This window comes from Erigeron canadensis, chromosome 2, assembly GCF_010389155.1.
Source record: "Erigeron canadensis isolate Cc75 chromosome 2, C_canadensis_v1, whole genome shotgun sequence".
Lineage (NCBI taxonomy): Eukaryota > Viridiplantae > Streptophyta > Magnoliopsida > Asterales > Asteraceae > Erigeron > Erigeron canadensis.
The window spans coordinates 24,275,935-24,289,425 of NC_057762.1; the positions used below are offsets into that span (position 1 = coordinate 24,275,935).

Consider the following 13,491-nt stretch of genomic DNA (forward strand, 5'->3'; position numbering starts at 1 on the left):
CCCTCCTATCTATTCTATATTTATCTAAAATAACTACAATACCCTTTCTCTCTCCTCAAATCTCAACCAATCATCTTTTTTCTCTCTTCTCCATAAATCATTTATTCCTCCAATTCATTCAAAATCTTTTATCTCAAAAACCGTACATCGATAAATTATAAAAATTGTATGGGTGTTCTTAAAATTTCATGCTCTTTCATTAGAGATGTCATTCGATATACTTTCGACAAATTTTTAAATCCGAGGGCGGAGCCCGTACGGCTAAGACATTTGACTATCATACTCTATGACATATCAACTCATATAACCTATCATACTTTATGACCTTGGTATCACCCCACCATCTCACCGCCGCAACGTACGGGTCTCATAAGAAATAATTTCATATCAACTCAATGTTAAATAATTTATAAGGTATGTAATCTAGTATTTAATTAGTAAATTTAAGGAACAAATATAAAAAAGGTAATTGATGTAAGCAAACAATCTAAGGGTTAAAATTTAATTTTAATTTTCATCCAAGGGTTATGACTTTTTAAGAAATGAATTTAAGGAGTTGTTTTATAGTTATTGGGAGATAGAAACCAATAAACTAATTCGATGTTAGCTAATTATTATTGTATCTACTAATTAGGAGTAGATTAATCAGTCGTTAAAAAAGGGTTCAACTTGGATAAAAAGTCTTTTGGTAAACAAATTTCTTGATATCGAATGGATATCGTATAACATTTCTCCAGTGAATATGGATAAATGAAATGTAATTGAAATGGATATGGATGTGGTTGATGAAAAGATTAATGGATTTGGATATTAATATGCCTTCACTGGATCTATTTTCGGTTCATTATCATCCTTATATGACACTAGGATTTATAATTGCATATTCAAGGAACTCTAGATTGCTTTCAAGGATAGAAAGCTCATCTTCTCTCCCAATCACCCAAACCTCCACCCCTGATAGGGAGTCCATCATAAAAGTAGCCCGATTGTTTAGTATGTCATTTTTATGAGCATATGCAATCCATATAGGCTTTCCCCATCCAAAATCAATGTTGTAATGGCCTAAGTTACACCAATTTGAGAAACCAACTGTTTTCACGCTTTCATACTCATCATTTTGCATCTCTTGTAAGAATTCAAGTATCACCCCAGGTTTTTGTAGTTCATCTACAAAATCATTATCTAAATGGCCTAGCTCTATTAAATCGTGCAATTCTGGCTTCGTCTCTCCATCCAAAGAGACATCAAATAATCTAAAACCAAACCACCATAATTTTCCAAAAGTATTGCTTAATAAGGGAGGTTGGAATCTTGGCCTTAAGTTTACCGTGAAGCTTTCTATAGAAGTGAAAGAAGAGCCTTTGATGATTTTAGAAGCTTCCATCATGTGTTTCCATATAAAGCTTAGAGTTTTCAACATATTTCGTTGCTTAGTTGTTCTTTTCATGAAGTATTTAAATTGCAATGTATATAAAATAGTTCTTTTTTTGAAGGGCTGATGCGTTAAAGGTTTGTAAGGTATTCAAGCGAAAAAGATAAAAACTATTACATTGAGTTCGATGGATTTTGAATCCACTCTATCCTAGACATTTTAGACTTTTTATATTAAGACACAAATGAATCGAAGAGCATCTCGTTCCTTCAATGATGTGTGTCAAACGCTTCCTTTTTTTTTGAAATGCCATATAGACCAAATCACACAAAAGTGATTAAAAATTATTTGTTTAACAGTCTCTTTCTTGTTTGAGTTTTACCCATAGCCATCAAGTCGAGCCACTATATATATATATATATATATCTGGGTGTCGTAAATCATAGCCCACGTCTAACCATATCAACACCATAGACCACGAACTTATGCACAATTGGACAGTAAGCGAATATACGTTTAGTTGACTCCTCTTCAGTTAGGCACATTGAACAGGAGTCAAAGGAAATATCCATGAGAAAAAAATGACATGACTTTAGTTGCATCTTAAGGTAGTATATAAAGGTAGTACTTTAAAAAAAAAAAAGAAAAAAAGTAGTATATAAAAGTTATTGAAAAAACTATAATATAAAGTATACCATGAGTGAAAATTGACAAAAGAAAAGTCTTGTTTGAGAAATGAAACATCTTAAGGTGTATTTGGTAGAATCGAATGAAATAAATAATGGATGAGACATTACATTGAAATGGATGGAACACTTGAAGTAAATCATAACTTTTTTTATTTAAAAAATAGAAAAATGCTAAATGAAACATTTAAGGCTTCACTTAACGTGCATAAAAAGGTTATACAGTTTAATATTAAATGTCGGCCCCCTGATTTTTATGATAAATGTACAACTAATTAATGCATCTTAACGAAAGCCCTTAGGACTTTGTTTAGCAAAACTCAAAATAATAATGGATGGTTATGTAAATGGAATAATGGATAAATATACTTTCCAAGATAGCTCAGTGATTCAATATCAGCTTTACATGTTGAAAGTTTCTTAATTCGAGACATTGTAAAGACATTTCAAGGAATTTAACAAATAAAGTCATCTAGTGAAACAGGTTTGAGTCATGCAGACGGGACAACGTTTTATATCAATTAAATGTCGTGTATTCAGGAGGTTTAGTTGGGGGTTTCTCCTTTTGACTAGGTATTGAGGGTAAGGGAGTTCCCTTGCTGACCCAGTTAAAACAACGTAAGCTAGATACTTTTTTATGAGCAAATAATTCACACTTTTCAAAAAAAAAAAAGATGATGGATGTTACACTGTTATAAATGAAAGTCCGTATTGATTCTATTTGAGACTTGGAAAAAATCTATGAACCATTGCTGAATGAAAAAGATGGTTATAGATGAAATTTCATTACATTTGAAATAGAACAATTCATTATTATCACATAGCAATTAGCAATCTAACATTACGTTCAGTTCAATCGCTGCGACTATGCAATTCGGTTTCTCATTAATATGGCTTAGTTTCTTATAGTTTCTAGTTTCTAGATAATAGATGCCCCTCAATTTAGGTTTAGATTGAGCACATTAATTTTGTTTTCCAGAAAATAGGCTTAGAGAAAACTTTGTATTAATTTTTTTTAAGAACGAGTTAATATTTAGCATTCAACATCCAATTAGCTAATCAACCCGGGTGATTACCCGGACATAATTAAGAGAGTAATTATGCTTAAACTAATTACTAACTTTTATATCTCATATCTTCAAACTGAAGCTAATCTATCCAAGTAAGAAATAGTCACTTCTAATTAGACGGCCATAATGACTCCAAATTTCGTAATGACATCTAAATTTCTTTCTCATGCTTGCATTTTCAAAACTCCTAACAGCCTGTCCATATTAAAGAATCATCATAAAGTTACAATTACACTTATGGAATTGAAGTGAATAATGATGGAAAAAAGGCAATGGATTAATGGAAATCTCAAGACAGATAAATCTTTTGAACGTTAACTTGTAATTGTGCAATATATATCCTTCAACTTTAACCAACTTTTAAGAGTTGGCCATCAGCTGCCACTTTCTAGAAGCATCCTAGGTTCGAATCTTGCCAGAGGTAGAATTGAATTTAAGTGGTTGAATTACCTTGACACTATTTCTGTTGGAGGTTATGTAGATACCAATTCGGTACATGGGATCAAATGGTTCTTATCAATCTACCATTTTTTTTTTTATATATCCTTCAACTTCAATTCAGAGCCATCATTTCCACCCATATCTCCATGAATACTTAGACACTTTGAAGATCCTAAATAACTTCTCAAAATGAACAAACTATTAATTAATGTACACATTATCTTGTAAGTTCTTTGAAATCGAAGCTTTAAGAGCCCATATGTAGCTTCGTGTAAGAAAAACTCTACCACCATGACCTGCCTCGAGAGTTTCAATTATATTTTGAGCATCGACTTTAACTCCATCAACTCTACATGAAGCAAGGTAGTGAAGCTCATTGTAGAAATTGAAAATCTTTTCTAGGGTGCACCAGACCTAAACCATTGACCGAAAGGATGTCCATGACTATGTGTAGCTGGTTTCCTTTTGCACCCGGTGAACTGGATATGCCATAGTCTGAGTCATAATGTTCCATCCCCGCCACACTCGATCGGTTGACAACGCCCAGAAGCCGGCATGACAAATATATATACATACCTGTAATAACCCAAGTGAGTTTTCTATGGCTGGCAAGAGGCCAAAGAGTAAAAGAGGCAACCTGATAGTCGCCAAAAGGCTATACGCAAGTATAATAATGCGTTATCAATTAGTTTCACAACTATTAGAAATACATTAATAATGAGGTTTTTGACTATTTACCATGTTCCTGTGATAATGTATGAATCAGTATGGTATTGTCTGTTGGAATAAACATGGTTTGATTCAAGGGAAAATACTCACCGGATGATCCTGTGGAACCTGTAAGGGCATTAAACATAGTTGCCATTGATTTCGGGTTCCCAAAACAAGGTGATTGAATAATAATGGGATGGTTGTATTCGGCTGTAAGTAATGCACGAATTTAAGAGGAGAGAACACACGAATTTAGGGTTTTATTATGTGTAGGGATTAACCTAAACTTAAGGTTAATTATACTCTATTTATAATGAGAGTAATTACACATTCAACTCTTTAGTATTTACACATTCAACCCTTCTGGTGTTTAATGTGTGTACCATTAGTCCTCTTAGTTACAATCACCTAATAGGAAACCCTATACTACGTCTCTAAGAGTAAATACGTCCATCATATATTTACTTAGACATAGGGATTTCCGTTATCGTCAATTATGAATGATAAACGATTAGTGACGGTCACACTAACGTGGTTCTAACATTGTCACGTCATATAGTTAGCTCTGATCCTGATTCTAACACATGAACTTACATGATACTGAAAGTGATATATCAACATATCGACCCTATTTAATATAAGTAACAATCATTAGTAGCAAGTAGCAACAGCTATTACCAATTTTCTTAATAATTAATAAGTAACTCGTTTAATACTTGAAGCTAGCTATGTTTACAAGGGAGTACGGTTTATCACCTAATCTTATCAGTCGACTTTTGGAAGAGTTAAGTACAAGAAGAAAAACTTAACAAAGTTATGTTGAACATACTTGACATTATGATTTTCATTGGCTTCATTTATGACATGTTTTAATTATGGGGCATGGTCATGTTTGATTTGTTTGGAACTTTTAAAACTAAAAGATTGAAATATGACAGCGTCAATAAAGTAAAATCATATCTCAATTGTTAACTTACTTGTCGACTGAGAATAGTAAAATCTGTAGACAAAAAAGAATTAAAAAGGGCATAATAAAAATTATATACTCTAATTGGAAATGACTTAAATAGATGTCTCCAATAAAGCTTGCAGGTGGTAAAGGTTGGACTTTACCACATTTAAACTTCTTGTTAAAAGACAAGTCCCTTCTATTATATAAAGCGCTACAAAGTCGCCTACCAACCTACAAATCAAACAAAATGACCATCAATTTTGTACTCCAAGGTCCAAAACATCCAGCAAACGAAAAAGCCATTTGGTTCAAACAGATAATTAGTTCAGTAACTAATATCTAGGCTTTTCATCCAAGACCTACACCATCTTTTATTCATCGTTGGAGATAAAAAGTCGAAACTTGAAGCTGACATAAGAATGTAAAGCTAACCTAATTCAAGTAGGTCCAATTTAGTGTTGTATGCCTCGAGTACAATCCATTGTTGTCTAGCCTGTCTACATCGAAAGAAGAAGATCAGGAAGCAATAAATAGCACTATTAAACTAAATTTATAGAATACAAACCGATCCCTCTTCTACCAAATTAATAATAGAGGAAAATAAAAAAGGACCCAAAATTCTGAAATCCGAAAAACACCTTAATTGAAATAGTAAAATTGATACCTCTAATCTTGACTGGTAATTAAGTAGATCAAAATTTCCCAATAGTTTATCAATGAAACTTGATTTTTCCCCTTACTTTTTTTTGATGAAGCTTGATTTCAAAGTAGAAATAAAAAGATTATTCATGGAATTCAATTGATATTCATCGATTTTTATGTTTAGGTATAAAGTTTTTGAAATTTGAAAAAAGATACTCATAAATAAGGGAATTTGGGAACATTGTATTGTACTTTTATTTGTTTTTTTGACGGAACCTATGTTTTGTAAGGGGGCTGCTTGCCACGTGTCAATTTTCTAAAAGGTTTTTTTTTAGATCCTCTTTTATTAGAAAAGAAGATTCGGCAGGGTAGTATACGGAACTCGAACCATGCATGTCTGGGATAAACCATAACTCTTGAAACTCTCCATAATAATCCACTTCTACAAATGTTGGAAGTGAGATTCGAAACTTGATATTTAAATTATAAATAAATTTAAATGACGAATCTCATTTAATAGGGTGAAAATTGAACACTTGACCTATGTCTCCAAAGACAAGGGGGCTACTGCTAACCACTTTATATTAGATCAAATATTACATCAAATTTCAATATATTGGGTGTGTGTTCGGCAAATATAGTGTGTAGCTCGAGTTAGAGCTAGTAGCCGATAGCTTATAATATATTGGGTGTGTGTGTAGCTCGTAACTTAGAGTTGGAGCTTTTGGTATAGTATTATATGTTTGAAAAAAATGGCAAAAACTTATAGCTTATTAATGTTAAGCATTGTGGAGCCTTAATTATCGTGTTGATACAGTTTTTGTTATGTTATTGTACTTGCATTGAACCTACAACCACTTAATTAAAAATCACTTTGTTATGAATAGGTTTGCTCCGGCCAGTCTTAGACGTATCAAATGTATATATTTACTTAAGGGCAATACCACATTAGGTCATGTCTACACGTTGCTCGGTTTCAATTATTACAATTAGTTTTTGTTATTGATGTTGTCTCATTGTATATGTTTATTAAAAGATTTCGCATATCAAATAGATTTAAGAAAAATACTACAACCATGTTTAAAAGTTTGTAGTGTCAAATAATATATTTATTTTATGCAAGGAAACAAAAAATCAAAGACGAAGAAAAAATGGAATGAAAGTTTCGAGTATATTAGTTACAAACCAAAAGGAAATTTTTTTTTTTGTAATAAGCCAAGAATGAAATACCCAGTCCTTTAGAGACAAAGGTTAGAGGTAAATATGTGGATTGGATTAGTGGTAAACACTGTAGTCTCTGGAGACAGGGGTCAGAGGTTCGATCCCCATCCCATGCAAATGTTGTAGATCCTTATAACCATTTCGGTAGAACCTCAAAGAAGTCCTCCTACCTAGGTAAAGGTAAGTTCTTTCTACATGTTAACCTCCCCTTACATCATTGAGTTATTGGGGCCCAAATCCCGTGAAAGATGGCAGTAGGCAGTTTCTTTTCCTTTTAAGCCAAGAATGAAATACATATATTTGTATATTTGTAAGTAAACAAAAAATAATAGACAAAAAAAAATGTTGAATGAAAGTGTCAAATATTTAAGTTGGATATAGAAGGGAAAAAAACTGTGAGAAAAACCAAGAAGAAATCCCAGGAAAAAACTCAAAAGGGATGAGACGTGGAAAAATCCAAATGATCATATGGGACGCGACCTGAATGAAAGTTTCTAATGTATTAGTTGGAAAACAAAGGTAAAAAAAGACTGTACAAGAAACCAAGAATAAAACGCTGGAAAAAAACTCAAAAAGGATGCAATGTGGCAAAAATCAAATGATAGTACGGGGTGTGACGTGACAGGATCGAACTAGTGTATGGTCAGTGTTATTGTTCATTTTTCGTATTGCTTTAATAAAGGTAGTACTGATGTAAAAGGCCAAAGATGTAAAATAGAAAGGATAAATAGTTATAACAACCTTGGAGTAATTTTCAAGTTTGTAAAAAAATAAATAGTCATAATGACACCTCACATCCGACTTTTCAACATCACACACCTAACATTTTTTACATTATAAAAGGGTTAAAATTATGAAAGATAACATCACAACTTACATTTTTGAAACCAAAACATCATGGCTATAAACATAATTTTGAAGGAAACAATACCACCGTCAAAATCAACACCCCATCACCTAAGAAACTTCAAAATATGTCTTTTGGACCAACTTGCCCCTTCTTTTTACATACCTTTAGTCCTTTTTTATAGATCGAGTCTCAATGAAAATCAAAGTATTTCTCAAATAGTAGGGTCACATCTTAAGAGTTCTTTAGCAAGGACCCTAACTCGGTTCTACCCACTTGCTGGGCGAATGAAAGATTGCATGACTATTGATTGTAATGATTCAGGGGTTCCATTCGTTGTAGCTCGTATGAATTGTCGCTTGGATGAGCTACTAAAAAGACCTCCTATGGATTCAATGTGTGATTTTGTTCCCTTCAGGACTAACTGCTTCCAAGATAATACCGAGGGTCTTGTTGGTATTCAAGTAACAATATTTGATTGCGGGGGTATAGTGATTGGTGTATGTATGCACCATCGAATCTCAGATGCTATGTCTATGAGAATCTTCATCAAATGTTGGGCAGACGAAACTGCAATAGATTTTCAAATGCCTAAAGCTGACGTAGTGAACCCTGACTTCACCACCGCCCGGGAGCTTTTCCCACCCGTTGAATTCATACCAAAGGAAATACAAAAGATACTCAACTACAATCATTTTGAAGAATCCAAATTTGTTCAAAGAAGGTACGTGTTTGATAAAAATGCCATTGCTTCTTTACAATCCAAAACATCTAATGATGCAACACCTAATAAGCCCACTCGCAATATAGCACTGACAAGCTTTATTTGGAAACACATGATGGAAGCTTCTAGAATCATCAGAGGCTCTTCATTCAATTCCTTGGAAACCTTTATGGTAAACTTAAGGCCAAGATTCCAACCTCCCTTATCGAGCAATACTTTTGGTAACTTATGGTGGATTGGTTTTAGATCATGTGACGTCTCTTTGGATGGAGAGATAATGAAGCCTGAGTTGTGCAACATAATGGATCACACCCATTTAGATAATGATTATGTAAAGGAACTACAAAAACCTGGTGTGATATTTCAATTCATACAAGGGATTCAAAATGACGCAAATGAAAGCGTGAAAACAATTGTATTTTCAAATTGGTGTAACTTAGGCCATTACAACATTGATTTTGGATGGGGAAGGCCTATATGGATTGCATATGCTCATAAAAATAACGTACTAAACAATAGGGGTACCTTTTTAATGGACTCCCCATTAGGGATAGAGATTTGGGTTATTGCGAAAGAAGATGAGATTTCTATCCTTGAAAGCAACCAAGAGTTCCTTGAATACGCAAGCATAAACCCTAGCGTCATACAGGGATGAAAATGGATGGAATGTGGACAATATCTTTATGCATTTATCTATTCATAATCTATATCCATATCATATCGATATTGAATTTATCTCATTCATCTATATATATGTCCATTTAATAAGTTTCATTAATAATGAATATCTATTGCATATGGAGAAATTTATTTGTAAGAAGACGTTTACCTCGAGTTAAACAACTTCAGAAGTAGATGCAATAATTATACAGTTAACTTATGCCTCATGTGAGTATTGTGAACAAAAATTATTAATCTACTTAGATATTATTCATTAAAGATGATATAACTACATATTATCATTAACTGGTACTAAGTACAATATATTAGAAGTCGTATAGTCTCAGTTATATTGAAATATATATACAATATATTAGAAGACGTATAGTCTTAGTTATATTAAATACAAGATCGTTAGTTTAAAATATGTGTGGGTACATATGTGTACGTGTGTATATATTGGAAGGATGTATAGTTTTAGTTATATTGAAAATTAAAATACAAGATCGTCGGTTCAAAATATGTGTGGGTGCAAATGTGTACTTTATGTGTATATATATTATTTCAAGTGATAAATAGGTTACCCATGAATGACAAATAGTCATCCATATACATTCCATTTTTAATAGGATTATACATGCACAGTCATATTAGTTATTCATCAATTTCATACCACCTATTCACTTATGGTATATCAAGTGAGCATATTTTCATTTGGATAAATGACCATTGTCATCCCTAGTGTAATACTATATTATTATTTTGCTTGTAAACTTGAATATTAGTGGTTGTTTAATATGTTGGTGTTAGGTCGTATGTTGTCTTAGGGTTACTAAAGGGCTCAATAATTCCATAAGCTTCTTAAAGCACGCTTTTGTTGATTAAAGGTCCGAACAGCAGGCCTCAATAATTAGGCTCGGTTTTGTTTTGAGTCTAAATTGAGGAACAAGTATTAAACCATAATTATGTAGCCTATTTATACTTTTCTCTTGTACATGTGTGCGAGATATCACGTTAAATTTTTGTGTTCTTTATATATATATATATATTGCAATTTTAGATTTTTAGTTTGTATGTGTGCGTGCAAAGGCGGATCTAGGAATTTGTCTAAGTGGGGGCATAAAAAACTTACTTGATGGCGGATGAGCGACATAACAGCTATTAAAGAACTTTCCGACTCATCATGACCGCGAAATGGTAATGCACCATTCAACAAAAACCTAGTATTTAAAAGACAACTCTTTAACCGAATTGCATACTCCTTTTTTGTCAATTTCATTTTTCTTGTGAATGGCAACTTCAATAGATTGATTTTTTCTCACTAGATCTACTTTTTTAGTGCTATATTATGGAAACTGTTAATATCACCAATATGCTCATTAAATCTCTCGGTTATATTCCAACTATTAAATCCTTGAGTCACAAACGCTTCATTTCCTCCACGATTGTTAACATCTCTCTAAATAAGTAACAACACAAGCAAAATGCTTTATCTGCCTTTACGCTATACTCCAACCAATTGCTATATTTATCAAACCATGTCAGGACAAAACGCCTTTGCCCTATTCCCTATCCTTGTTTGTGGAAAAGTATGGTCACGGGGTTGACATGGTCCTCGAATCCAATATCGTCTCCTTATCTCGTCTCTTTGGTTAGGATTATAGTTCAAAATTCTTGGTCTCTCGGAGGGATCCCAACGATTATTCATATCATCTACTGTAATAGGCGTTGAGAAAGTAGAGCGAGGTCTTTCTATATTAGGGTTATTTCTCCTTAAAGATTCTTTATCGGTATTACTGTTAGAATTGTAAATTAGTTATTGTGGAAGGGGTTTTAGTATTAATAGAATGATATGTATATAAACCCTTAACCACACCACTTGTAATAAGCCTTTAATAATTAATCCCATAGTTCCTTCTCTCTAACCTTACTTTTTCTCTCTCTAATTTAATCTTTCACCTCTCATCACCCTAACACACTCAAACACACATTCCACCATTGTTATCACTATTAAGCTCAATTTTACTTAATTACATTTGGTATCAGAGCAAAATCAGTCCACCCGAGCGATCCACAATCATATTTGCAAACTGATTTTGCATTTTATTTCGAAATTTAAGCTTAATTTGATTCTGAAAGTTTCAGTGACTGTTTGTTTTGAGGCTAATTGTGATTCTGTTCATCGATTAGACGTGGATTAGTGTTCAAATTGACTTATCTGTGATTAATTTTGTGTTAAATCAAATTTGCGTTGATTTAGTGTGTTGAAATGGTTATCTCGGCAAATACAACATTCAAATAGAACTTTGAAAAAGGAAAAGTCAAACAATTTGTGTAACTCTTTGTCTGATGCAGTAACATTAACACGTGATCGAGAAGTTACAGCAATCGTTAGTTTTCATTACAGATTTTACATATTAAATTTAATTAAAAAAAATTTGGAAAAATAGACTATCATCAAAAATATCCTTGAAACTTCTCTCTTAAGATTCTCCTTAGTTGTTGATCATATCGAGCTGAAAGTCATAAGGTTTTTCTCGCAATCAAATTCTGAACATTTTCACCTCTTCAAATTTTCGATTCTTCGAGTTTCAATTTTCCAGCGAACTGGCATATTTTCCGGCGAGTCTAGCTCATGAAATTTTTCAGTTAGGATTTGTGTGGATTGAGATTCTGAACATTTTGGTGATAATTTCATGTTCTAATTCGGTGTAAAGAAGGAGTAATTGGCATTTAACATTTTCCGGTGAGGTTGTTGAATTTTTCTGGCCACTATTTCCAGTTTCCGATCAAATTCGAATTCATCTATTTGCGGAGGTGGAGATTCCTTTCATTTCTAGACTTCGATTTTATCCATCTGCCGACCCCATACCTCGGCAAACAATACAAATGAACCATTTCCATTTCACTTAACCGATTTTCAGTCACAATACACTCATTTGCATAGCTCAGTTCTTTGCAAACAATACAAAATCATTCAAGATCACCAAATACCCGCATTTACCGATCATTTTCCTCTGCAAACTATACAATTCGATCGATTTTCCTACACTTAACTAATTTTCGACCCAATTACATCATTTGCCGAGCTCATAGCTTGGCAAATAGAACAAATCCACAAAAATTTTTTAAAGTCTTCAAACTTACTTGTCATTTCATTTCCATCATTGGTGTACGATTTGAAGAATTTTTTTTTTGATATTTCCCATTTACCGAGCAAAGTGCTCGGCATACAATACATTTCATTCTTCATCTTGAACCGTGGCTGTGTAGTTGTGCCTGCTTGCATTTTTCTTTTCTGCTGGGTTTACAACGTCTGGTATAATATGATAAAGAAAGAACATAAGTTTTTTTTTTTAGTTTTAAGAGAGAAACTTGTTTGACTTCTTTTAAAGAAAAGAAGTTTTAAAAGAAGTTAAAGTGCAAAAAGAGAAAACGAAGGTGGATACATACTGTGGTTGTGAGAGAAGGTGATACAATTGTGAAAGAATCAAACTAGCTTTGTCAAAAAGTGAAAGGAAACGTCTTGTCAGCGTGTGTGTTTTGTTCAAGGGGGTCCAATCGTGTGCTGTAGGTACAGTACACGCGTGTCTCAATAAGCATCTTTTATAGAGCTATCATATTTGAAGTATTCGTTGTTTGTCTACAAGATTTATAAATAATAATTTTTTTTGTGTGTCCGTGACTAAAGAAACAAAGAGTGTGAATTTTTTTTTATTATTCAAATTGTGAGTCAAGTTGATCTAGTAGCTGTCAATCACGTGTTCTTCAAGTTCCTTTTATTTTTTTTTTACTTTAACGATTAAAGTGTCAAGCTGAAAGTGTAATTTTTAAAAGTCAATTTTTTTTTACTTTAACGAACAAATTTTTTGTGTGTGTTACATAACTTCTTTGTTCATAAGTCAAATTTGGGCTAAATTTCTTTTTGGGGTAAATTTTTTTATATGGGTTGTCAACAAGTTTTGATTCACAATGGCTATTAAAATAACGGACAAGTTTGTTCACAAGGTGTTAAATTTTTTAATGGTGAAGATCCAAGTTGGGAAGAAATACGTCGTCATGATAATCAAATTTGTTGGTGTATCAATTCGTATCCATGTGCAGTGGTTTGTTTTGAGGAAAAGAAAGTCGATATGAATACATTTAAAACTTTTGTGAGATAACA

At 32.9% G+C, this 13,491-nt stretch overlaps 2 protein-coding genes across 2 annotated transcripts; one reads left to right on the forward strand and one right to left on the reverse strand.

Moving 5' to 3' along the window:
- Positions 1-853: 853 nt before the first annotated feature.
- On the reverse strand, positions 854-1,384 carry LOC122587926 (stemmadenine O-acetyltransferase-like). Its single transcript, XM_043760080.1, has one exon. The coding sequence runs from the start codon at positions 1,382-1,384 to the stop codon at positions 854-856; it is 531 nt and encodes a 176-aa protein (XP_043616015.1).
- Positions 1,385-8,229: 6,845 nt separating this feature from the next.
- On the forward strand, positions 8,230-9,321 carry LOC122587928 (stemmadenine O-acetyltransferase-like). Its single transcript, XM_043760081.1, has one exon. The coding sequence runs from the start codon at positions 8,230-8,232 to the stop codon at positions 9,319-9,321; it is 1,092 nt and encodes a 363-aa protein (XP_043616016.1).
- The last annotated feature ends 4,170 nt before the right edge of the window (positions 9,322-13,491 follow it).